General features: G+C 54.4%; 1 protein-coding gene across 2 annotated transcripts; it reads left to right on the top strand.

The window, feature by feature from the left end:
* The first annotated feature begins 3,739 nt into the window (after positions 1-3,739).
* Positions 3,740-19,931, top strand: FAM20A (FAM20A golgi associated secretory pathway pseudokinase). 2 transcript variants are annotated; one of them, XM_040582051.1, is made up of 11 exons: positions 3,741-4,125; positions 10,424-10,608; positions 11,047-11,097; positions 11,535-11,613; positions 12,742-12,834; positions 14,377-14,492; positions 14,935-15,115; positions 15,437-15,546; positions 15,919-16,000; positions 16,085-16,144; positions 19,247-19,931. In XM_040582051.1, exons 1-11 carry the CDS (start codon positions 3,821-3,823, stop codon positions 19,509-19,511), a joined length of 1,527 nt encoding a protein of 508 aa, XP_040437985.1. In that variant the 5' UTR covers positions 3,741-3,820; the 3' UTR covers positions 19,512-19,931. The 2 variants fall into 2 exon arrangements, with proteins under 2 accessions (XP_040437986.1, XP_040437985.1); XM_040582052.1 differs by lacking the exon at positions 11,047-11,097 and having other exon boundaries at positions 3,740-4,125.
* Positions 19,932-21,831: the final 1,900 nt, after the last annotated feature.

Below are 21,831 nucleotides of genomic sequence, written 5' to 3'. Positions count from 1 at the left end.
CTAACACACATCCCCAGGCTCCCTTGCTCCTTGTGGGTTTTTCTCTCTCCTCACCAGGGATACCCGCTGGAATCACCTTTTTTCAGCAGCTCCACATGCGGAGCAAACCCCTTTCCCCTCCACACCACAGTGTCCTGGTCCCCAGCCACATCCCTGTCCCCTGCCACGTCCGTCTCCCCCAGACCATGGCTGCCATGGCACGGAGCAGCTTGGATGCATAAAGGGGGAGAAGCTGGACCTGGTGCTCTGAGCCCGACCAGCAGGACCGGTGAGGGGACTGGAGCTGTGGGATGTGCTTCTGGCATGTTGGTGCCACGATGTGCTCAGGCACATCTCAACAGTGAGGCAGCAAATTAAGAACTTGGCTCCTCCGATTGATATTTTTATTTCCTTGACAATGTTGTGTAGCTGCCTTGGCGTTTAATCCTTGTAATTAATAAGAGACTGAGAAGGGGATCATTCTCATCTCTTTCTCCCTTTTACAAACATTATAATCTGCAGGGTGGGACTGGGTCAGTTCTGTAGCATTTCAAGTAGAGTAAAAAAGACAAAAACCAGCAGACAGGCATTTACCTTTTGGCAAGTAAGAGGCGTCTCTGAGGAAGATGATTTTTAAATCAATAATGTGTGAAAGAATTCAAATTACATACTTACATCTCCAAATATTTTAAGTTGTGTGTCTGGAAGAACAAGAGGGATCTCTTTTGTTTGTTACAAAATGACTTTGAAAATGACCTGGCTTATTCCTATCTGAAATACAAAGGAAGTTTTTCTTAACATGAGATGTCATCATACATTTATTTAAAGCTTTAATGATATGTTTTGGAACATCATCTATGCCTGAATTTTTCTCCATTGCAGTTGTCTGGAGAAGGGAGCCTTTTTTTTTTTTTTTTTTTTTTTTTTTTTCCCCATCTTAAAATAGTAAATGAGGGCAATTATCTCATGGTAATTCCAAATGATAATTTGATTCCGTTTTAGCTGTCAGCGTCCTATCAAAGCAGTTCTTGCAGGTTAATTTTAGGAACACGTCCACCTGTTCCAGCCCTGCGGAGGCTGGGGGTGGGAAGTGGCGCTTACCTGCCTGCCCGGGGGAGTGTGGTGGCCGCACACAGTCAGGTACAGCCCAGCAGTGAGAGCAAGGCACCAAGAAACCAGGGTCTGGTGGGATGTCAGTGGGATGGAGACAAGCTCCAGCGGGATTCCCCCTGCTCCCATGGGATTCAAAGCCACAGCTGAGCGAGGAAGCGGCGCTGGGCTGATGGCCATGCCGGTGAAGCCCAGGTAGCACCAGCACTGTAGGAGCATCACTGAGATGCTCTAAATAATAATGAGAAGAGCAATTTTGCATTCCAGCGAGTTAGAAGCTGGCAGTCACTAATGCTTTGGGAAGGACTGTAGTGCTTCAATTTATTACAGATTAATGTGATTGATTTATTATTTTTGTTTCTTTTTAATTAGCCTCATTAAAAGCGAAACAATCTTCCCGCGGAGCATGCAAGTAACACAAAGACACAGGCCCAGCTGATGTTTGGTTCCTGATGCATTTGTTCAGAATTAGTATTGCAAACCAGGAAAGATTTATTATTGGTTTCTGGGAGAGATTAGCAATGGGGAAACAGCTCAGGAAGGATTAAGAGCGAAGCAAGTATTAGCCAGTTTTTTTGATGGAGTGTTTGTCAAAAGTTGCTCTTTACGTTTAAGTGAGCCAATGAGTGCCCTTCAGAGGGCTGGCAGCCACAGAGCGGTGTTGGCTCCTGGTGATTCATTGGGGTTTGTTGAATTCCAGAGTTTGTTAACTTCAGCTGGTTAATCTCATCTTTTTTAAACATTAAAAAAAAAAAAAGAAAAAGAAGAATGCTATTGTTAGTCCCAGCCCACTGCTTATTATTGAGCTTACGATGATGCTGGTTTGGGGAAGCTGCCAAGCCGCCTGTCCTGTGGAAGGGCTGAGGACCATGGTGTCCCCATGCAAAGCTTGCCGCTGCAGCACAACGCCCCTATGCCTTTCTCCAAAGCAAGGCAGCCAGAGGGCTGGAAATCATTTTTTCCCCTCTTTATATCCAGTTTTATGTCCCAAAAGCTTCTTCTCTTTTGCAGTATCAGGAGAATCAGCTCTAAGGCTGGTGGGAGCCCTTCCCATCCCGCAGACCCTAACCTGGTGCCTCTGAGCACAGCCCCTGTCTGCCCTGTGCCCCCCAGGCCCTTCCAACACAGACAGGACCCTCAAATTTTCCCTCTTGATACCTTAAGTCTGGGTTAGAGCATAAAGGAATTCGAGTATAACCATTATACCAATTTTTCCCCCAAAGGGCACAGAAGCACGGGCACAGCCGGTTCCCCGAGCAGAAACGGAGCGGTGCAGGGAGCACATCGCTTGCTCCCACCAGTCCTCGCTGGCCCATAGAAGCACCAACTGCAGTTTGTGCTTAGGATTTTTTCTGACATACTGTGGAAAACACATAAAACTTTGTATTATTGAAGCAAAGCTTAGAGCAAGCCCTTCAGACCTGAAACCCAAACTCTTCAAATCTCAAAAGATGGAGCAATACTGAAATCGCATTTCTAAATGAGAGCATGAACTAGCCCCCGTCTTCCAAAGATTAAGAGAGCAAGGGGACAGATGCGCTCCAGGTGCCTCCAGCCACAACCCAGGGAATCGTCTTCTCTCCCTCCCTCGACAAAAGAAGCATCGCAGGTTCTCGGACAGATGCTCGGCCAGCAGCTCCACCGACGCCTGTTTGCAGGGTCCCCGAAGCCCTGATGCCAGCACACTTCCCAGAGCCGCCCCTCGCAGCGCTGCGTGCAAAACTGAGCCCTGCTCCAGCCAGCTGAGAACATAATTGCCTTTTCCCTCCTTCTACAGTTTATTTTTTGTTCTCCCTTCAGCACAGTGCCGGGGCCAGGCCAGTCTAGTCATGCTCCTTTTGTTTACGGGCAGTTTCTCCTCCGTTTCCCTCCCTTGGCCTTGTGCTCCTCAACCTGTTCCTTGCTGGGGTCCTTGCGGCAGGGCTCCCCTTCCCACGGTGGGCACCACGGGTCGCACAGGCATCCCCACTGCCCGGCCTCTCCCAGCACACTGCGGGGAGGAGTTTCCTCAACTACATACACATACATACATGTGTGTGTGTGTGTATATATAATTTTAAAATTATATCTTTTTTATTATTTTTTTTTTTAGGAATTAAGAAAACAAAAGCAGACCAGACCCATGTGCCAGGGAGCACGGCAGAAGGGCTTCAAGCCCAGCTGTGGGGCCGGAGCTCCCCAGGGCTCTGCCCACGGTCCCCCAGAGCTGTTCAGGCTCCTGGTCACCGACCCCGACCCCAGCCCCGCCCGGAGCCCCCTCCCGCCCCGGCGCCTGCCAGCTCGCAGCTCCGGCCCGCGGCTTTGCCCGGGCGGCCTTTGCGCCTTGGGCAGAGGGGGCAGAGCCCCCCGGGGGGGCAGGGGCGGGGGCAGGCGGGGGGAGCCGGGGAGCGGGGGGGGCCGGGCGGCTCCGGGGCTCCGGCGGCTGAGGGGGGCGGGCGGCAGAGGCGGGGGCGGCTCGGCTGGGTCCCCGCGCCCCGCCGGGACCTGCCGCCCCCCGCAGCCCGCCCCGCAGCCGCCCCCCGCCGCGGGACCCCCGCCGCTCCCTTCGCCCCCGGCCCCCGCCCCGGCCGGGCTCCCCGCCCCGGGCCCCGAGCCGCCCTGCCCGGTCCCCGCCCCGAGGTGCCCGCACACCCCCCGGCTCCGCCGCTCGAGCTCCCCCGTGCGCCCTGCCCCGGGAGGCGGCGGCGGCGGCTCCCCGCGCCCGGAGCTGTCCCTGCCGCCGCTGCCGGCCATGCCGGGGCCGCGCCGGGACCGCCCGGCCGTGCTGCTGCTGCTGGGGGCTCTGCTGGCGGCCGACCTCTACTTCCACCTCTGGCCGCGGGCGCGCCGGGAGCTGGCGGCCGGTGCCCCGGGCTGTCCCTGCCGCCGCCCCGCGCCCGCCGCCCCCCCGCCCCGCGCCCGCGCCGCCTCCGCGCTGCGGCGCCTCTTCGCCCACCCGCTGTACCGCGCCGCCGCCCCGCGGGGCCCCGCCGAGCCGCTGCTGGGCGCCCGCGAAGCCCTGCGCTACTACCGGCGGAAGGCGGCTCGCTGGAACAGGTGCGTCCCGCCGGCACGGCACCCCTGCGCGGGCACCCCTCCGACGGCACCCCTGGCTGGCACCCCTGGGCGGGCACCCCCTGCGTGGGCATCTCCCGGGCACCCCCTTCCGCGGGCACCCCTCCGTGGACACCCCCTGCATGGGCGCCCCCTCCCTGGACACCCCCTGCCCGGAAAACTCCTAGGCACCCCTTTCCCATGCAACCCCTGCATGGGCACCCCCAGCCCAGCGCCCCAAGCGCAGGACCCCCCGCGCACCCACTGCACAGGCACACTGCCCCCCAGCACTCCCTGCATGGGCACCCCTCGGGCACCCCTCCTGGGTACCCCCTGCGCCGGTACCCCACAGGCACCCACGTTCTGGGCAGCTCTCCTGGGCGCCCCTGCTTAAGCACCCCTTAAGCACGCGCCCCAGGGTACCCCTGGCATCCCCAGCTAGGTTTGTGCCCCCTTCCTGGCTCTCTGCCCCACCATCCCCCCACCTCGCCCCCTCCCCAGTAACCGCACCCCATGGACAGGCAGAGCCGAGCAGAGGGGGGGGTCTGCTGGGAGGGCTGTCCTGCGGTGCCCCCCGCTCGGCTGCTAGAGCCCCAGGTGAGGGGAAAGGTGGCTGCTGACCCACGGCGTGAGACCCTGCAAGCCGTGTCCTCCCAAGAGCAAGCACCTCTGCTCCGTGTCATTTTTTTGGCGTGGGGCAGGAGGGGAGCCAGTCCCCAGGTGCTGAACCCCAAAGCTGGTCCCCTGCATCCCCCAGCCCTTAGGCTGGGTGACAACCGGAGCCCTCAGGCTGCAGCAGCCAGTCCCCCAGGCCAGAGCCCTGCACGTCTCGGTATCCGCCTCCAGCGGGTGTCCTCCGACCCACGGCAGGGGTGTCGGGGCGCTGGCACCTTGCTCAGCCCCTCTCCCGTTCCTTCTGCCAACTCCTCCGCGAGGAAAGGCACAGAGGGTTTTACGCTGGGACAGCAAAGGGCTCCCAGCTCAGAGCCCCCTCTCCCTGCCTCTCCCAGCCATGCTGGCAGGAACGCGCCCCCATCTCCTGCTCCCGGGGTGCGACTGGCACTAGCCCCTGCGGCCCCCACCCCGGAGGGGACAGTGACTCTCAGCACCAGCTCTGAGCAGCAGCCGCCTGCACATGATCCCACCACTGAGGCTTCCCACACCCCGGAGCCCTGAACCCCCGATCTAACCCCCCTTGCAGGAGGGCTGCGGCCAAACTGGAAACGGGCAGCACCTTCCAGCATCCTCCAGCTCCTCCCTGCACCCCACCAGCTTCTTCCTTCATGCACAAACTCAGATCCAATGGGGATGGCTACGGTGACACGGTGCCAAAGCAGGTCACCATGGTGCCTCTGCGCAGAGGCTCCCAGCATGCCGAGCTTGCAGCATCATCTCACTGTCCCCTTCATGGGATGGGACAGTGCCCACCAGGCAGGGGATGGCAGCATTTTCTGGGACCACCTCAGAGGTCCCTGTCCTGGCACTTCCCCACTGCTGGGGTTTGGTTGTCAGTGTCCGAGCCAGCCCCTGCTCCTCCTGCCACCCACGTGCTGCTTGCTGAGCCGCGCGGGCAGGATTTCCAAGCTCCCACTTTCTCCGCTTCGATGCAGATTCCTCTCATTTCTGTGGGTTCACCCAGTCCTGGTTTCAGGCACAATTTGCAGGAGGAGATGACGGGAAGCGATAATGGAAGGAACCGAAGAATGATCCTGGGTCCTGGAGCTGCCCCGTGTGCTCGGCCGGGGGTCACCCTGCGAGGCTCATCGCTTGCTCGAGTCCGCCTGGAGCACGTTGAACCCTTCACACATCACTTGATGCCCATGGACAGGGTGTTTGGGGATCCCTGGGGACAAATGCCCCAGACCCCCCTTGGGTGCATCTCCTCAGAGCTGGGCAATGCATCCTGAAGACATCAGGATTTGGGTAGCGAGATGGATGTTTCCCAAGCAAAAGCCCGGTGGGATGCGGGCATTTGAACCGAAACAGCTCACAGCGTATACTTGGTGGCTTCTTGAGTACCACCAAAAGCCCTGAGCACCCAGTGCTGAGCATTTGCAGCAGTGCTGGCATCACCTCCACGCCAGCCTCACCTGCAGGACAGCCCCAGCTATTTGGTAAGAAGTCTGCATCTCCCAGCTTTATTTACCGCTTTGTTTAAAACATGCCATTTGTGGACGAAACCGTGGCTGCACAGTGCCTTTTGTTCCGAGGTTTGGTTATGATGTGGCCAGGAGGAATGCTGTGATGCCATTTGCCCTTGGTTGACTTCACTTTGCACCTCCAGGTGAGAGCAGAAAGGAAGGAGAAAGAAGGCAGGGTATTGATTATTCCTCAGTCACTTTGAAATAAAATATATGATGCTCACATAGCGGGTAAAGCCTTCGGAGAGCATGCACAGGCCGAGGGACACACCACCTCTCCTGCTGCCGGTGCTGCAAATTGCATATACAAGACAGCACTTCCCAGCGCTGATGCGTTTCATGAGACTGTTAATTTGCTGTGGGCATGGAGGAATTTCTGCCTCACCAGAAGCACTGCAGAGCCCATGTCCTCTCTGACACGGTCAGTGAAAGAGCCGTCCCTATAATTGCCAACAATGAAGGGCAGCGCCTCCGCGGGACTCAGGAACCCATGGCTTTGTCTCCCAATGCACAGGCTTAGCGAAGCTGCAGCTGAAGATCGTGCTGTGGGAGCAAGGTCCGCACCAGCTCTCCCCAAGGTGTGACCACATCCCCTAGCAGGCAGAAGAGGCTCAGAGCTGAGTGTCCCTGGGCCGCCCCCTCCTCAGCTTGGCTGGGTGATGGCATGTCTCTGCATCACGTGTAGGTCTGGCTGTTGGCAAAGCAGCTTTCAGAGGGGCAGGATGCTCTTCTTGAGTGGAAGAGGCTGTAGCTTCAACCCTGCACCTGCAGCACAGCGTGCCTGTCTTTATTTTTGTGGCCAGATGGACATCAGCTGGGCTGGGACTCTCTGCCAGCTCATGGGGTGGCCCCAGGACATGGCCCGTTTCGGATCCCCGTGGCCAGGGGAGCACAGCAGCACACATCCTACCTCCACGGTGCTGGCTGCACTCCAGCTGCTGCCCATTCCTGTGCTTTTCCCCAGCACTTCAATTAGGACCAGGAGTTTGATTGCAGCATGCAGAACCAGCTGGAGCCACTGATGGGGATGCAGGAAGGAAACAGCAAAAAAACCCATCCACACCTCTTCAAAACCAAAAAACAAGACAACCCTTAAAAACTCCAGAGCTCATTTTTATCCTTCAAGGAGCAGCTTCCACACGCCAGACTCTGCAGCCAGCTCGGTGCGGGGGGAGGCACGGGGTGAGCAGACACCAGCAGCCTGATGCCGTGCCCCTCGCAGCCCAGCAGCAAACTGGCTGAGCAGAGAGCTAGGGCAGCCCCGGGGCTATTTATAGCAAGGTACAAAAGAACCTGCTTTTTTATATCGTTATGTCTTTTGCAGAGATCTGTTCTTACAGGGAAATATTTCAGGAATCCTGAAGGAAATGGGGAGGTCGAGGGAGGTGCGTTTTGGGTTTGAAGGCTGGAAAGGGGCTCGCTGGCCCTGCAGCAGCTCACCCGGGACAGGGACCACGTGGGTGCTCCCAGCCACCGTCGGGAACTGCCTCCCCTTGCATAACTGGTGCATTTTTTTCCCCATCAGTGATCTACTGCACACTGCCACCCCGGGGGGAACAGCCTGTGTGTACGGGAGGCAGGAGAGCAAATATGGTAAAATATTTGGGCAGCTTCCCTAGAGAAAAATCCTGAGTCATTCTTCTAAGTTACACTGGGGGCTTTATTGTCCCTGGCCACAGTGTGGGGCTAAGGTTGTGTCTTGCCCCCTCGAGACCTGGTGTGCTGGAAGGTCAAGGCACATCTGCTGGAGCCGGCAGCATCCTGGGGCCGCATCCTTGTGCGCAGCCTGCCAGCCAATCCCCCCATTTGGCCTCGCTCCTGTGTCCAACACCTCCTGTCTCGGGGGAGCTTCTGCCTCCTCTGCAGATGTCCTGGGCAAAGGGCTGGACTGAGCGCAGCACACTGCCAGCCTGCTGCCCGACCACGCACGCGTGGACTTCGCACCGCAGCTGACCCCGTCCAACTGAAAGGCAAACAGGCTGGGAGAGGGGACAGGCTGCTCTGACCTGCTGCCTGGATTTCTCCCAGGGTGCTACTGAAACGTGTCCCTCGCCACCAGCAGGGCTCATCCCTTGCTCATGGTTAGACCAGACTAACCACACTGTTTAGCCTGCTTGGATGGAGAATGACGGAAAAAAAGACCAGCCAAAACCCAGTGCTTTCCTACTGGTCTGAGCAGGGAAGCAAAAAACCGAGCAACACCTGTGAGCCCTTTCCAGCCACCAGCACCACCTTCTTGGCTGATAAATGCCTCAGTGCATGGTCAGCACCTGCTTGCCGCAGCCACCGCTGCGAGCTGTGCAGCGCTGCCGGGACACCCTGCCATGCCTGCGGGTGCCCGCACACGCCTCCCTCTCCTCCCTGTTTTCAGTTTTGTTTGCATTAGGCAAAACCTAAAAAATCGGGAAAAATAGGAGAAACTAAAGGGGTAGCAAAACATCTCTTTTCATCTTTTGTGTTTCCCAGAGTGTGTTTTGCTAAAGGTCTGGATTGGGTCTAGCAAGGCATATGGCACTGCCCTCCCTCCAGCTGCTCCATCCCAGCCTTGGGTAATGCCCCACTCGTGACCAGCCCCCAGCTCCTGTTTTCTTTCACGGATGTATCTTGGCACTTTCAGTGCAAACTGAACTGCGTTTTCCCTTTATCAGGACCAGCTACTCTGCACATGGCTTGGCCAGCGCTAATGAGAAACTAACGCGCTGTCCTCCGCCGCGTGGAATAAGTGACCTTTCAGTTGCAGTTTGGCAAAGTGTGGGTCTCAGCTGTGGAGGTCTCGAGGTTGAGGAAAACACTGATCAAGCGGGGAGATGATTTGGGGTTATTATTGAACTTGGGAGGCCCCTTCGGCTCCACCTGCCGAGAAAGGGCCGGGTTCAACCTTGATCCGAAGAGCTGATGCGCGGGATGCTGCCAGCGGGCCTCACCACATCCCTGCCCACCAGACCAAGGGCTGTGAATCTGGTCACAGGCACAATCTCTGGCTCTAACTTGATGATTTTTTTTTCCCCGCCTGGGACCTCTGGCTCCAGGAGAAAACTCTGTCAGAGATGCAATGACCAGAAAGACAGTCCTCAGTGGAGGCTCGCTTGGACAAGACCCTGTCATTCTGCTGGGCTCTCCAGACTCCTCACTGAGCAGTCAAGACCCAAGTCACCCGCTGTCACATCACATCCCCTCCCCAACTCTGGCCTGGAACCTGCAGCTCTTCCTTCATCCACCACACAGGCCAGCTCTTGTGTTGCTGGAGATGTGGTTTAGCTCCAGCCATGCCCTGACACCCTTCCTGCTCCTGATGGGGTGAGGAGAAGACAACAGGGTCCTTTGTCTTCCCTCTTGAGGCTGCTTTCTCAGGGCTTTGCAGAGGCAAGAAGGTGGCACAAATTGCAAGACCTTTGACCATCTCAATCATTGCTCCCTGCCTCAGTTTCCCCTTGGGTAACACCCAGAGTCTTTACCCACCCCATGCCCCCAGCTCTGCTCCCCTGTCATGGGTTAACCTCAGCCAGCCGCTGAGAACCGTGCAGCCGCTCGCTCGCTCCCCCCACAGTGGGACGGGGAGGAGAATAGAGAAAAAGGTAAAACTTGTGAGTTAAGAATGATTTAATAATGGAAATTAAATAAAATAATAATAATAACAATAATAATAATTGTAATGAAAAGGGGAGAGGAAGAGAGAGGAATAAAACCCGAGGGAAAAACCCAGGTGACGCACAATGCAGTGCTCACCGCCTGCTGATGGGTGCCCAGCCATCCCCGAGCAGCGATCGGCAGCCCCCAGACAACTCCCCCCAGTTTACGTACTGGGTGTGACGCTCTGTGCTATGGAATTATCCCTGTGGCTCGCTGGGGTCAGCTGTCCTGGCTCTGCTCCCTCCCAGTTTCTTGCGCACTCACTTGCTGGCAGAGCATGGGAAAGTGAAAAGCCCTTGGATATAGAGTGAGCACTACTTAGCAACAACTACAACGTCAGCGTGCGAGCAGCATTCTTTCCATACTAAATCCAAAACACAGCTTTGTACCAGCTACTGAGATGAAAATCAACTCTATCCCGGCCAACACCAGGACACCCCCAGCACCCTCCCCACTCCCCCCGGGCTCGGCGCAGTAAGGGTTTCCGTTCCCTGGCTCATCCTCATCACTCCATAACCGCTCTCTTCCAGGAGACACAAGCTTTACAGGGAGGAGCTGAACCTCACCTCCCCAGCAGCACCAGTGCCGCTGCGGCCAGAGGCCAGCTGGCTCCAGTTCCACCTGGGCATCAGCCGGGATGGGCTCTACCCGCGCTCCAGCCCCACCGTCAACAGGCTCCTCCGGGACATGCAAGACTTCACCACTATCAGTGCCGGTAAGCACCCTCCTGCCACAGGGCTGGGGCTGGGGGGAGCTGCATGGGGCTGGGGGGCTCCAGCCCCCCCCCAGCTTACTTTTGCAAACAAGGCAGGGGCTGTCACCCGCTGGAGAATGCTCCCAGCCCTGTGCTGGCTTCCTTACACGCTGGGCAGTTGCCGTGCCCTTACCTTGAGGTGGGAGGAAGGCCGTGGCCCTTAATGCAGCATTTTTTTGGTGCCAGCCACGCTGCAGACCCATTGCACAGCAGCTCAGTCCCTACAGGCTGGCTCAGCACCCCCCGCCCCAAGGGGACTGCACCCCTCGCTGCGCACCAACGCCACCGGGGCTGCCATGGACATGCAGGCAGGGCTCTCCTGCATGCCCAGTGTGGGAGGGGGCTCAGCAGCAAGAGACTGAGCCCAGCGGGGTCTCACCGCTCCTCCTGCCTTTACAGACTACAGCCAGGATGAGAAAGCGCTGCTGGGAGCCTGCGACTGCAGCCAGAGTGAGTTTCAGGTCCCTGCTCTCACCTCGCATGCCACCACCTCGGCTGACCCCATCCCAACTCCTCCATCCTAACCTCAGCAAGGGAAACGTAAAGCCGGGCAATGCCAGGTCCTTCTCCCTTCCATTAAACCGCCAGCAGAAGCTGGGATGGGGGTGCCAGGACACCAGTATGCCACTGGTTTGTACTGGGAGGAGGAAAAACTCCCCAACGGGACGTAACAAATGGTTGTTGGGAGAAGTGGTAGAGGGAAATCTCTGGCACAGGGGAGAGGGAGAGAGGAAAAATAGCCACAGAAGCAGAGGGGAGCAGCCGGAAGGAGCGATGGGATGCGCTTACCAGGGTGGGAAGCCGGATCGTGGCACAGCGTGTAACCAGCGCTTCACTGCGCGCCGGGGAGGCTGTCCAGGTGGCTAACGTCCCGTTTCTTCCCCAAGTCGTGAAGCCCAGCGGTGTGCACCTGAAGCTGGTCCTCAGGTTCCAGGACTTTGGGAAAGCCATGTTCAAGCCCATGAGGTAAGGCACGCAGCAGAGCCCCCGCCAAGCCCCCCACTGCCCCGCGTAGCCATGGACCCAGGAGCCCTGCGGCGTGGGGTGCAAGCGCCTTGGCAGGGACAGCCACGCCGCAGCTGCGTCGTTCCTCCCCTGCGCTCAGCTACCTCGACAGCTGAGAAGGTTTAATTATTGTTGGCTGCTCGCACCAGCCCAGAGGCGTGCACGGATAAACACCGGTGTTCCCACACTGCTTACTGATGTTGGAAAGTTCTTAGTTCGTAGATGCCAGATGGCAAAGGACCTTGGGACACTTGCTCTCCCGAGAGCTTTGCTTTTAGGGACTGCTCATTTCTTCCTCTTCCCCAGCTGACTTTGTGTTTTACCTTGTTTCTCCTTGGATTCCCCAGAGTATTTCCAAGAAAGAGCCACCAGTCCCAGTCACCTCAAACAGGAGTTTTAAATTGCTTCTGCACTTACTTGGGACTCTTCATATTTATTCCCCCTCTCCTTTCTGTGCGCAGGCAGGGCAGCCAGCAGCACACCGACTGCGATGGTCTGCTCATCTAGAAAGCAGCCAGCTCCTCTCCTGTCGGTTTCCATCCACCTCTGCCAGCGTCCGGCAGGTCCCAGAGGAGAGGGAAAGCATCCATGCACTCAGCTGAGCCAGGAGGGCCCAGCAGTGCCTGTGGGCTTTCCCGTGATATACAGCTGCTTGGGAGGCTGAGCATGCAAATTCACATGCTACGCAAATTGGGGCACCGTGTGGCAGCCAGAAAATGAAATTAAATAAGGTGGTGTTCCCATCTCAGGGGTGTAACAGTCCAAACCTGAGCTCTTCTCTGCCTCCCACGGGGACACGAGAAGCGCAGCACGGCCTCTAGCATCCCTGGCTGCACCCACCTGAAACACCGTCCCGGGTGGGTGTAAGCCGTGGCACAGACGTGTTGAAGCCCACAGTCACCCCTTCCCCCTCCCTGACCCAGCCGGCACCAGGGCAATGCTCCGGCTCAGCACTGGGCACTCTGGGACAGCCCCACGCCAGCTGTCCCTGGGCACACCATCCTCCCGCCACCACTCTGCGCCCAGGCTGCCGGCCAGCTGCCCGCCCGCGCTGCGCGTGGCTGGGTTAACCCCCGTGCTCTCTCCCAGGCAGAAACGTGAGGAAGAGACTCCTGAGGATTTTTTCTACTTCGTGGACTTCCAGCGGCACAACGCAGAGATCGCTGCCTTCCACCTGGACAGGTAGGGGCCTGCCACCGCCAGCTGCCAGTCCTCTGCCCGCAGAAGGCTTTGGCGCGAGGAAAGCCGCGCTGAGCCCTGCAGAGCCGCTCAGCCTCAGACGAGCGATTGCTTTGCAGCACCCACTGGAGAGCTGATGCGTGGTTTGGGGACAGGGTGGCTCTGGCCCTCGCCTGAAGCCCAGGAGCCAGCTTTGCCTTGCCCAGCGCACGAGAACAGGCTGGCAGATGAAGTCCGGGCTGTGAGCGGGTCAGGTCCTTGCCCAGCCATCCCACAGGCACACGCACGCGCTCCCTCTCATGCATTGCAGTGCAAAGAGGAGCTCTGGGTGCAGCCTGGATCCCTTCCCAGGGAGGGAGTCACACGCTCCATCGGCAATCACACCGTGGTTTGGATGGAGATAAACTGCAGCGATGCAGTTTCAGGCTCTCAGCTAACGAGCAATTAACCTGGCTCCTCTCCCTAGCAGGCTCGGTATTTAATAAAATAAAAAATACCCATATTAGAAGAGGAAGGCAGCAGCTTCTTCCTCTCAATGGGATGAGCACGGAACATCCAGGGAAAATGATCCCTGATGATGATGGTGGTGGATGCGGGTCTCCAGTTCCCACACCCAACTTACATGAAAAGCAGGACATGACTGTAAGTCCTGTAGCCCAAACTCTGAGCAAGAAATGGAGCTGAATTCCCTTTCCAGCTCTATCCCTGCATCACCACAGTGACTCTGCTTGACTCAGCTACCATCAGCTTACCTCTCTGCATCCCAGCCCCACCGCCAGAAAAATGAGGCCGGAGTGCTGTTCTGAAGCGCTTTGTGGTTTTTAGAGCTGAAAGACATTAGATGAAAGCAAATGATTCTTCTTTCTTTGAACATTGCTCAATAAGGAACAGGCTAAATCCTGTTTTCTGCCCGATTCTCAGAAGCAGAGGGCATTGCCCAAGGAGCAAAGCACAGCATTCGCTGGCTGACCCCGTGTTACTGACTCAGCAATCAGCAATTCCACTCACTGACATGAATGCCTTTCTGCCCCAGGCCCTGATTTTTTTTAAGAATATTTTAGATGAATCAGCTGGGCATGAGTGCCTCTGAGTGGGGTGATGCCTCCTCACCTCCTGCTGTCTCAGCTGCGTTGTACTGGGTTCGACACATCTTTCTGTGTCAAACCCAGCACTATAGAAGAGCCTGAAGGGCTGTTCTGGCGCCTGAAGAGCCTTGCTTATGTGCAAGGGGATGGGAGAAACCGGTTAGGGAAAAAGACATGAATTCTGGAGAACATCCAGATTGTTCCAGGCAGCAGCTATTAAAATACCAAAATCCAAACTCAGCCGCATTTTGGTCCAGGGGGTAAAATGATGCAGGCTATTTACTAGAAAGAAGGTAGGAGGAGAAAAAAAAATAAGAAAAAAAAAAATCCATGTAGGCATAGTCATCAGAAGGTTTACCAACGGAAGGGACGAGGACAGCATCCGCTGCCCCGTGTTGCCATCCTGCACAGCAACATCCCTTTGCACCGCAGGCTCTGAGCCACTGTCCCTCTCGTGCAGGATCCTGGATTTCCGGAGGGTACCACCCACGGTTGGGAGGTTGATCAATGTCACCAAGGAGATCCTGGAGGTCACCAAGAACGAGATCCTGCAGAGCGTCTTCTTCGTCTCGCCAGGTAGGCGAGCGCTGGGCTGCCATGAACTGGGGTTGGACATGTTGGTCCATGGTGGGTGGAGGGGCAGGGTCTGCAGGCGAGGGGGGCGGGCAGGACTTGGGCTGTGGCGCAGAAATAAAACGCCTGGGTGAAACAGATGCACAAAGACACGGCTACAGCGGAGGTGGCCCTCTCTCAGCCTCAAGCAGAAACCAGCTGCCAGGTCTGTCCACCTGCCCCCTCTTCCTAACTTTGCCTTAGCATGGGACCAGTCTGTCCATCGACTAAAATCCAGGTATTCTCCATGATTTTCCACGAGTTTCACATCCACAATGTTGTTACGTGTGCCACAATATATGCAGTCGCCATCACGCGATGGGGAAGAGGTCAGTCCAGGCTATCTTGCGGCCTCCTACAGACCGTAGCTCCTTTCCCCACTCTTTTTCTTCTCTTCTCCCCACAGCCAGCAACGTGTGCTTCTTCGCCAAGTGCCCGTACATGTGCAAGACTGAGTACGCGGTGTGTGGGAACCCTCACCTCCTGGAAGGGTCCCTCTCTGCCTTCCTGCCATCCCTCAACCTGGCACCACGACTCTCCATCCCAAACCCATGGATCCGGTCCTACTCGTTTGATGAAAAAGAGGAGTAAGTGGGTAAATGATGCTGCTTCCCATATCTGCATTGCAGGGCGCACATGGGAAGGAGAACGAGCAGGGTACAGACACACATACAGAAATTGTACGTCCAGGCAGAGGAAAGCCAAGGTTCCCAGATTGCCTGTAATTGATCTAATAAACTCTTAATGCCCGGGCATTGACTGGGTTTGACTTCCAGTCTCCTGCATGCACAAGGAGGGAGACTTAAGTCCTCCTCATCTCCGCATGGGAGACCAACCCTGGCATGCCGTTAGGACACAGCAGCAGCAACACCCGAGCGCACCTCTCCCTTCTCCTCCATCTCCTGCAGGTGGGAAGTGAATCCGCTCTACTGCAACACGGTGAAGGAGATCTACCCCTACAGCAACGGCAACCGGCTGCTTAACATCGTCGACATGGCCATATTTGACTTCCTAATAGGTATGTATGGTGAAGGGGGAAATAACGTTCCTTCCTTCCGTGTGGGCCTTCAGCAGCCTGTCTGCCCTCCCACGCCATGGTGTTTCTCAAAGTCATCCCTTCTGCTCCAGAGACAAGTTTGGGAGACTGCTGTCTCCCTACAGCCAGCCAGCACAACCCCTCCTGATGTGCAGGCAAGGGGGAGCCCCCAGACCCACCCCAGCCCACTCCCCAGGGGGCCCAGCAAGGAGAGCACAGCAGCCCTGGGCATCGAGACGCTTCCAGCAAGGCAACAATTCATTCACACAGAGCTGAAAGAAAATGTAGGATGTTTTAGAAAATTGCTTGGTCACATGCAAGGGAAACTCTGTTCCTCTGTCTGCCCTTTACCAGGGAACATGGACCGTCACCACTATGAAATGTTCACCAAGTTTGGGGATGACGGCTTCCTCTTACACCTGGACAACGCCAGAGGGTGAGGCTGTGGGAGGACATCAGGGTGGGGGGGAAGGTGGTGGGCAGGCACTAAAGCTCTGTGCTCTCTGCTTTACCCCTCCAGGTTCGGGCGGCATTCCCATGATGAAACCTCCATCCTGGCCCCGCTTTCCCAGTGCTGCATGTAAGTGCCAGCTTCATCTTCCTGCCCAGACACATCAGTGTTCCCACCATAACAGACCAGCAGCGCTTACTGCTGGAAGTCACCCAGACCTGGCTCCATCCAGCAGTGCAGGGAAAGCCCCTGCTAATCCCAGCCAAGGGGGCAGGCCAGGCGCTGGAGCATGGGAATTGCAAGTTGTCCCTCGAACGGGGATTAAGCTGTTACATCAGAGCATTAAGCTCTGCTGCGCTGCGGCGTCATACGACAGTCCTTCCTGGATACTGCCCCACTGGAGCTAAAAGGCCTTGCAAGTGTAAAAGCTTTCACAGCTAGACCAGGAGACACTGTCCACTGGATCAAACCCTTCCAGAAGGGTCTACTGGCATTTCCCAGCCCATCGACATAAGGCGCTATCAGCCCCATTTGTCTGACGTAAAGCTCAGAAATCTCCATCCAAAAACCTGATAGAACTTCCCAGTCAATCAGGTTTCTTCCCGTAGCATTAAGAAGTTCATAAATTTTCCTATTTGAATCCTGTCTTCCTCCTTTATTAATTTACATAAATCATCAGCTGAAAGTTACATTTAAGAGACAGAAAACGCTGCTCTTCCCTGTGGTTTCTCTTTAGGAGACTCCTAACCTATTTCCTTGCTGTACCTGCTCCATCTCAGCCCTGGGGTGTCAACTGCACTCTCTCCCCATACACTTGTATTACTGGATCTAATTTTAAGAACTGTTATTTGCACCCAGTCAGCCTTTTCATTTATAATGGCAGGCTCGCAGTGAATCCTTCTCTTGAACTCCTATTTTGTGCAGCGTAAATTAACTCTGCCTCTTAATTTGACCTGTATACAGTAATATCCGCAGGTCAGATCCTTCCTATCCTGCCAGATCCACCTCCCAGAAGCTCTTCTTAATTTGGTTCTCCTTGTACAAGGCAGTGGTAAGACCACCTGCAAGTTACACCTTGAAATAAGCCAACTAAGGCCAAGAACAGCGTAAAACCAACTCACGCTGCCCAGAGGACACACAAAACCTCCCTCATTTCCCAGAACAGCCAATCCATTTGGAGCGGGGGAGCATCCAAAAATGCTTGGAAAGGAGGTAAAAAGGTTTATCTGAGTAAACTGCAGAGGCCACCGATTTCAAGCCTGCCCTGACCAACTGGCTGGACTGAGCACACCGAGTCACCTCCTTGCTCCTAGGCGAAGCCGAGCCGTGTACACCTAAGCAGGAACCAAGTCCTCCAGCCACGAGGGACCACTCAAACCCCAGGGATGCTGAACAGGCTGCTCGCTTCCCTGTCAAACATGTTCATCTTGTTCCCAGCTGAGTTCTTCTCTAAGTTTGGCTTCCAGCAGATTTAAAACTGGTATTTTTAGCTACCTTTCACAGCTCCTACAGCAGTTCTTGTCCCACACGGCTCTCCTCTCCCAGCGTTGCTCCGAGCATAGCAAACAGCACAAATGTAGCCATGCAGTAAGAGATGGTCCTTCTCCTGAAAGGGTCAAAACCCTCAAGAAGGTACAGACAGACCTGACAACAGCCCCCACTTAACCTGGCATATGTATCTTCTTGGCTGATGAAACCCTGAGAAGGCTCAGGGTCAAATCTTCAGCAGTTCAGTACAACAGCAGGGTTACAACCACCCTGCGGGAGAGGAGCGGGGCCAGTGGCAGGATTTCCATCTCACACTCCTTTCCATGTTCTGCCTGTTTCTTATGTAAGTGTGACAGCATGGAATACGCCATTCCCCACAGGGTCACACTATCCCCTACTCCACCTCCAAGCCCCGTCACTGCTTGGACCAGAGCAAACACAGCCGGCGTTTACCCACAGCAGCTCCTCGGTCACCCCTCACCTAGAAGAAGGTTTGCGCCTGCTCCGTGCAAAGCTTTCTCTGGCAGCAGCAGAACCTCACACCCATGCTCTGGCAGCTATTTAAAGCCTCGTTGCCAGCCTTAGCACTTGATCAATTGATTATTTGGGGGTTTGCAGGAATATCAACGCAAGCCTGGCAGCCAGGACAACAGCCACAGGCGAAGTTTCCTGCCCCCTGTGCCAGCACCACGCAGGAGGCAGCCGCTCACAGCATCCTTCTCCCTCCTGCAACACAAGCATTGCTGACCAAAGACACGCAGGGCGCTTGGCTGCCCCAGAGCACTGCTGGCACCTCGTTGCTTGTAGCACCGCTGGCACCTGGTGCGATTCTGTGGCTGCTCAGCCGGGCGCAGCAGCAGCAGCAAGCCTTCCCCTGCCATCCGAACCGCACGTGTCCCATCAGAGCTGCAGAGCCAGGTCGCTGTTCCCAGCTGACAGCCTGAGTAAATAACAAGCGTACAAAGACAAACTCTGGAGCTGGTTAAAATGTTTCTGACTACACCTTTTCCCTTCTGAAAAAATCTGGCTCAGCTAAATCAGAATGGCTCCATGAACATGGACTACTTTGTTTTCAAAATGTAAAGGGCAGTAATTAAAACCACTGATTAATTTCAGTATTAGAGATGCTGAAATCAAAACACTTCTGCTGAGGATTAAACACATGATTTCAGAATACTCAGTCTCGTTCCCAGAAGTGTTCCAAGATTATAGCTTTTCATCCCAATTTCTGTCAAAAGGAAGTAATATTTAAATTGCAATACCTCTTAAGGTGAAGAGTCACAGTTACATCAGTGTCAGGAAAGACTCCCTCTTTTTGCTCAGAGTTTTGACAGATTTTTTTTTCTCATTCATGCCTCTTCATTTTACCTCCCCCTCTGCCCCCAGCCCATAAATGCCATTCTTGGGAACATGGCACCATCCTGCAGTAATCTGGGGAATCTCTGGCTCAGAGGAAGAACACTCATTACTGAGAACTTCTACCTTGTTTTTCTCTGGTGACAGAAATCCACAGTACAAATAAATACTCAGCAGTCTGGAAAACCAAAGGAAGCAGCAGAGGTTGCTGCAAAAATTTTCATTTCCTTCAGAAATGGCAAGGTTTTGTTCCAAAGTTCTTTGTGAAGTATCTCCACCTGTCTTTGCCTTCCCTCCTTCCCCACTACCCAAGGCACCCAGATAGCTGGTTCTTGCTAGGATGCCACAAGTAGTTTGCATTAAGATATGCGATTTCTTTTTTTCCAGAATAAAGAGGACAACATTATTACGACTCCAGCTCCTGGCTGAGCCAGAGTATCGGCTCAGCGACATGATGAGGGAGTCCCTCTTGCAGGACCGCCTGGCACCTGTCCTCACCGAACCCCATCTCTTGGCTTTAGACAGACGGTTACAGCTTATCCTGAAAGCCGTGAAGAAATGCATAGACACATATGGAGAAGCCAAGGTGGTGGCCAATGACACCACACAGGTCGAGGCTCCTGCATCCGACAGAGTGAAGTTGTCCACTTAAAACAGTCCTTAACTCGGGCTCAGAGGCAGGGAAAACTCCTGCAAGGCAAGTGACAGGTTTAATGGCTGGTAATTTCCATCTACAAACACCTGCAGAGACAGAGGGGAAACTCTTCAGGAAATCTTCAAGAATCACGCTGGGCTTCTATGCTGGGTATTCAACAAAAGCTGCTGTGCTTGGGCAGCGTGTTGGTAAGTTGTGGTCTGACCACAGCAGACCCTTACACCCAGGACAGCAGCTCCCTGGTGGAAAAGCAGCGACCTCCTGCTCTGTAGCTGGTCATGCCCTTGGGAGGGCGGGGGAACACACGGCCGTTTGTTTGCTCAACCAGCACAGGATCTCGGTCTTGCTAGCGAAGGACACAAACCAGGTCCAAGGATGAGGCTTGAATAAAGAGATGCCAAGAACATTTTCCTCTTATTAAGTCTCTGTTCTGTAATCAAGACTATGCACTGAGAAAAGAGCAGTCTTGCTTCATGAGGGCAGTACCTGCCACCAAGACAACACGCTGATTCAGCATGGTCAGACTGAAGAGCATCTGCACAGTATTGACCATCAGGCCTGTCCGCTGCCTCTTGGTCTCACCAAAGTGGGGGGGGCCTCTAGCTCAGGTCATCTTGCTCCCCATTTGCTTTAAAAATCACTTAAGTTGTCAAGAGTTCCCTGGAAAATAGAAATGGTAACCTGCCCCCACCCCACACACCCCTGCATTTCGAGGAGATGCAATAGAGACTGGAGAACAAAAAAGCATGGGGAGGGAGTTACTGTAGATCTTCCAACGGGCAGTTTTCCCCATGCCTCCCAACAACAAGGCTTAAAAATAGCTATTAAAGAGGACTTCAGTAACAAGTTTTTTCCTTTAACTGTTTAAGAACAATTGCACTGAGCTTTCTGGCAACCTAGGGAAAGTAGTTGAGAACTTTGTTGATAATTTGTCATCTTTAAGGGGAAAAAAAAAAACCCAAACCAAACACGCCACAACCAATGCGCTAGCTCATTCTAAACTAACCTTGAAGTTAAACAAATTCCACCCACAGCATTGCAGGCCTTTCAGAAGAGAATCCCAAAACCATAGTGCAGATGTTGTCAGGCAGCAGTTAACAGGTTCTCAGCAAGCTGCTGCACCTAGCGCTGGCTCATTTTCTCACGGGCTGGACTTTTGCCCAACCTAAAGGGAACTCAGTGATGCTGTTAAGAAGTGCCTGGATCATGCAAGGAAGGAACAAAGCTCGTTTGGCCGCAGCTATCATTTTTCACAGGGGACTGCACTGGCACTTCATTCGGCTCCACTATAATTCTACAATATACCTGTCTCCACACTGTAAAATGACAGGCGAGACTGTAATTTCTTTATGTCTCCACAGGTGCCTATTCTATTCACTGTATATTTGAGGAAGTTTGGAGTGTTTCTATTTAGCAAAGAGATTCCTCCAACATTCTGCCATGAAGCTTAGCAAAAAACCCCACACAAACCCAGCCAACCCCAAACCCCACACCACAGCCCTTTAGTCGCTCCCGACTTGTGATTTAGCCATGTCCTTCCATTTCCAGCTTTCACAAAAACAGGGGTTTAGACAGTCTTAATCAAACAATTCTCAGCACCGGGGGGGGCTTACAGGCCTTTGGACTCTTGGGGACAGAGAATACTTGAAAATAAAAAGATTTGACTCACTCTTGGCATGCGCAGCACAGCGGTTGTTCCAGTACAAGATGCTGTATTCCCAAAGTTGTATCTCCCTCTGCCGGTGATGTTTTACGGGCTTACCACACATGACAAGTCCAAAATTAATGTGATCAGTCTCATGGAATGGTGACTGCTGGCTGGCTGCTTGAACAGGAAGAACATGGCAACAGAAGATAAATTGTAAAAAGTTATAAGGTTGGAAGGTTTACAGTTTCACTTTCAATAATAAGAACTTGTTCTCAGCCTTTTTTTTTTTTTTTGTCAAGGGGAAAGGGAGGGCAGGATGAAGGAAAGAAACCCACAGATATATAAATAGCTAGTACACTAACTGGGTTTGCAAGGTTGCCTCTTATTTTTATTCTCTTTCACATGGTAATTTTTTAACATATCTTCAAAGTTGGGTATTAGCTTTCTCATAGCTGTATGTAAAACATCCAGTCTGAGCTGCTTCAGGTCATCATTCAACTTTTTTTCTTACTTCATCGGAGTATGAAAATCCCTCTTTTCTATTTCTCACTGTCTGTCCACCAGAACCCATTCATGATACGTTCAAAACTTTCATTAAGGGTATGCATAGATGGGAACAGACACCTTACAGAAGCTTATGAGCCCCGGTAACAGTGATCAGGCTGGGAA

The sequence above is a fragment of the Falco naumanni genome, chromosome 1 (genome assembly GCF_017639655.2).
Source record: "Falco naumanni isolate bFalNau1 chromosome 1, bFalNau1.pat, whole genome shotgun sequence".
Taxonomy (NCBI): domain Eukaryota; kingdom Metazoa; phylum Chordata; class Aves; order Falconiformes; family Falconidae; genus Falco; species Falco naumanni.
The sequence above is the reverse complement of the archived record's forward strand: the minus strand, read 5'-3'. Positions and strand labels throughout refer to the sequence as shown.

Coding starts and splice junctions, on each gene's coding strand:
- FAM20A (XM_040582051.1), top strand. CDS start 3,821: ATGCCGGGGCCGCGCCGGGACCGCCCGGCCGTGCTGCTGCTGCTGGGG. Junction 4,126..10,423: donor AAGGCGGCTCGCTGGAACAG/GTGCGTCCCGCC, acceptor GCTCTCTTCCAG/GAGACACAAGCTTTACAGGG. Junction 16,145..19,246: donor CCGCTTTCCCAGTGCTGCAT/GTAAGTGCCAGC, acceptor CTTTTTTTCCAG/AATAAAGAGGACAACATTAT.